The 4,200-nt window shown below is 37.8% G+C and overlaps 1 protein-coding gene across 1 annotated transcript; it reads left to right on the top strand.

Moving 5' to 3' along the window:
- Nucleotides 1–865: 865 nt before the first annotated feature.
- On the top strand, nucleotides 866–3,307 carry LOC115970230. The gene has a single exon (XM_031089891.1). The coding sequence runs from the start codon at nucleotides 866–868 to the stop codon at nucleotides 3,152–3,154; it is 2,289 nt and encodes a 762-aa protein (XP_030945751.1). The 3' UTR covers nucleotides 3,155–3,307.
- The last annotated feature ends 893 nt before the right edge of the window (nucleotides 3,308–4,200 follow it).

Raw genomic sequence — 4,200 nt, 5'->3', positions numbered from 1 at the left:
TAGTCTATACCAAATAATTAATTAAAGTGGAAGTTTAATAAAAGAGTAAGCATTTTCCCAAGAAAAAAAGAAGAAGAAGGAAAGAGTAAGCTAACTGAAAGAAAGACAGAGAAAGCTAACCAAAAACAATGAGGAAAAAGGAAGGTAGACGAGGACGAATAGAGAGGTGTATTTTTCATTATGTTTCAAGAAGAATCAACAAGTACTCAGTGACACTTGTGCTTCACTATCTATTTAGTAAGCTTCATATTATGTATCACGTGGGTCCTTTTAGATAATTAATCACTGCCATAACAGAATAATCTTATTTAACTAATTAACAGAATCTAACAAATCCCTAACAAAACCAAATTAGAATCTAATTAATAACTGCTTCTATTCTACCATTGGACTAAATGATTGGAAAAATTGCACTCAAATCCTTTGGACTAAGGAAGCCTCCTTTTTGTCGGATCAGTTTTCTTACCAACCACGCAAATTGTTTCTTTTCCACTTTAGTATAAGTTCTTCGCACCCACGAGACTCACAACCATAGGAAACTTAAAAATCAAGATTGTCTTTATGTGATAAGTAGCGTATAAAGTGATTTGTGAAGGCATCAATGGTTTTCTCTTTTTGGCGTAAATGAGATTCAAACACAAGTTCTTTAACTGAAATCCACACTTATTATATAATTTTGTTATCCTTTTATAGTAAAATGAATAAATAGTACCTTTTAACATTTTCCTATATATGTACGCACATGTTCCCAAGCTCACTGCATTGTGCATTCTGCTTTCTATCTTTAGCAGTCGTAAAATTACTGTGGGTTTCTTTAGCCAAAGTGAGAGAGAGAGAGAGAGGGAAAAGAAAACAAAGAGAGGCTATGTTTAGCTCAATTCTTAACCCTTTGCAGAGGTTTTGGAACGTATGGAATATCAGGGTAATCATTATCTTTAGCCTCTTTCTGCAAGCTTTTTTGATTTTGTTTGCTCCCTTCAGAAAACGCACATCTAAAAAACCAATGATCTTGCTTATCTGGATATCTTACTTGCTGGCTGACTGGGCAGCAAGCTTTGCTGTTGGACACATCTCCAGCGGTCAAGGCTCGAGCTCAGGTTCCAATGATAAAGGAAACAGCTTTGTTGGACACTTCTTCTCCATGGATCAAGAGAAAGTCGCTCGTTCCACCTGTAAGGGAGGAGCGGCCTCCGATGAGAATGCTGAACTTCTGGCATTTTGGGCTCCCTTCCTTTTGCTACACCTGGGTGGACCGGACACTATCACTGCTTTTGCCCTTGAGGATAATGCTCTCTGGCTTAGGCACTTATTCGGGCTATTAGTCCAAGTAGCGGTGACTGTTTATATCTTTATCCTCACACTTCCTAAAAACGGTCTATTGGTGCCAACAGTCCTCATGTTTGTGGCAGGAATCATCAAGTATTGTGAGCGGACACGTGCCTTGTTTCTTGCAAGCTTGGATAGGTTCCGAGAATCCATGCGTAAACAACCTGATCCAGGGCCCAACTATGCGAAGCTCATGGAGGAATACTCTTCAAAGAAAGAAGCCGGACTACCAACAAAGATCGAAATGACACCAGAGCCTGGTAAAGAATCAAAGCTTGCAACTCTGAGTCTGGAAGATAAAGAGACGTTAACCGAAATTGATGTGGTAAAATATGCTCACAAGTACTTCAAAATATTCAGGGGACTCATCGTTGACCTTATCTTCAGCTTTCGTGAGCGCAACGAAAGCCGAGATTTTTTCCGGAAGAGAAGTGCAGAGGATGCGTTTAAAGTAATAGAGTTAGAACTCAACTTCATCTATGAAGCTTTCTTTACCAAGGTCGTTGTGGTGCATACTAAATTCGGATGCTTTGTCCGGGTTGTATCCACTTGTTGCATTGTGGGGGCCTATCTATTCTTCCTTTTTATGGAAAAGGATCATTTGAAAGAGTTTGATATCATGGTCACCTACACTTTACTAGTTGGTGGCATGTGTCTGGATGCAATTGCTTTCTTCATGCTCATTTCATCTGATTGGACTATTGCTACTGTCAATATCAATTCTCCAAAGTCAACCTGCTTTAAGAAGATTGCCAAAAGATATCTTCAATTAAAGAGTTCAAAGTGGGACTCTGAACACAAGGTATTGTCTACGCATTGGCTGATTCGCAGGTGGTCTGAATCCGTGGCAAAATTTAGCTTGATAGATTATTGCGTCAGGCTACGTAGATATGAATTCAAAGATTTTTGTATAATGTTTTGTATCGATAAAGGCGTTGATTATTTGGGTGGAAGGGAGTTAGTAAATGGGCTCAAATATGTGAAGGGAGAGAAACTCCCTAAAAAGCTATGGGAATTCATCTTTAATGAGTTGCTAGCTAAATCCAGGGAGGCCGCAGATGATGCAGAAGCTACCAAAAATATATGCTCAGCTAGAGGTGCTTATGCTATCCAAAATGAAGATTGGGAGAGCAACGTGGATTTGGTGGTCATTAATAAAATAACAGAGGACTATATTGAAAATGTTGCCTATGATGAGAGTCTTCTGTTGTGGCACGTTGCTACTGAACTCTGCTATCATGATTTAACGTTGACTACTATAACGACAAAAAATGATAAAAATGATAGTCGAAAGGAAGATGATGCAAAAACCAATTCAGAATGTGATTACCAAAAATTCAGTAAGCTCCTCTCAGATTACATGTTATATCTTTTAGTGATGCAGGGTAGTATGATGTCAGCTGTGGCTGGTATAGCGCAAATAAGATATCGGGATACCTGTGCCGAAGCTGAAAATTTCTTTATCAGAAGGGGTTTAAAAAGAAATGGGGTACGTCAGGCCTGTGAAGAAATCCTTTCAGTGGATACAGAAGTTAAACCTGTTCATGTAAAGGGAGATAGAAGCAAATCTGTACTGTTTGATGCATGTATGCTGGCCAAAGAGCTGGAAAAACTGAAGGGGAAGAAATGGAAAATAATCAGCAAAGTATGGGTGGAAATGTTGTCATATGCCGCTAGTCATTGCAGACCAGATACTCATGCACAACAAGTAAGTAGAGGTGGACAGCTTATTTCTTTTGTTTGGTTACTCATGGCTCATTTTGGCCTCGGGGAGCAGTTCCAAATCAATGAGGGCCATGCTAGGGCAAAACTGATTGTGGGTAAGTAGTTGAATTTGTGTTCTATTGGTCTTGTTATCTGTGAGAAATAAATGGATTGCACCAGTATGTGAAACTCATTATATTCTACTGTAGTTAGTGTTTAATTAATCAGTGTTGTATTCTTCTTTTGGCTTTTTCTTTCTTTGTCATGAGTTATCTGTGAGAAATAAAGCTGATTGTACCATTGATTGTACCATTATGTGAAACTGATGTATTTAAATTTTTTAGTGTACCTTGTATCATCTGGTATGGCTTTTAGGTAAATAAATTTGTAAGTGATAGGCTAAGAATGTATTGACCCCTTATGATAAATTAACCAATTAATTTAGTCAAGTTAATTAATTAATTCAATTAATATGCAAAACGCGTGGTAGTACAAACAAATCACCAATTAATTAAAGTGCAGTGGAAAATAAATTGACACGGTGATTTGTTTATGAATGGGAAAAACCTACACGGCAAAAATCCCATCGGGTGATTTTAAGGTCATCACTCCCGAGAATCCACTATTATCAAAACAAGCGATTACAAGTAAAGGAATCTCAGTACCTTATACCAACTTACAGTTGAATCTTTACCCCAATACCCAATTGAACTTGTTCTGTAGTTACAATCTCTCCTTTTCAATGCATGGCTTCCAGTACGTGACTAACCACTTCGATGCGCAGATCCTAATACGCGACTTAATCACCAACTTGAGAAAGATGTTGGCTACAAAGTTCTTCAGTTCATCACACGATGAAAATCACAAAACTCCTTGGTTACAAAACTCTACGGTGTACAAACACAGTAGCTTCTTCAAGAGAAATGTTAGGACATATGTGATTCATATTAGGAACTTATATCAATATTTATGTAGTTGGCTAATCCTTTGACAAAACGCACTTGTATTTGGGTAGATCTAGGATGTGTTTAATACTTCAAGAAATTGTGTTTCAAATCTAGTATTAAAACCATGAAGATTGGACCAAGAAATAAGTGAAGAAAAACTGTTTATTAAAGCTAGACAGATAGCTTGACACCTACGAACAGATATCTTGACAGTTGCTTGACA

Source organism: Quercus lobata, chromosome 12 (genome assembly GCF_001633185.2).
Source record: "Quercus lobata isolate SW786 chromosome 12, ValleyOak3.0 Primary Assembly, whole genome shotgun sequence".
NCBI classification, from domain to species: Eukaryota; Viridiplantae; Streptophyta; class Magnoliopsida; order Fagales; family Fagaceae; genus Quercus; species Quercus lobata.
The sequence above is the reverse complement of the archived record's forward strand: the minus strand, read 5'-3'. Positions and strand labels throughout refer to the sequence as shown.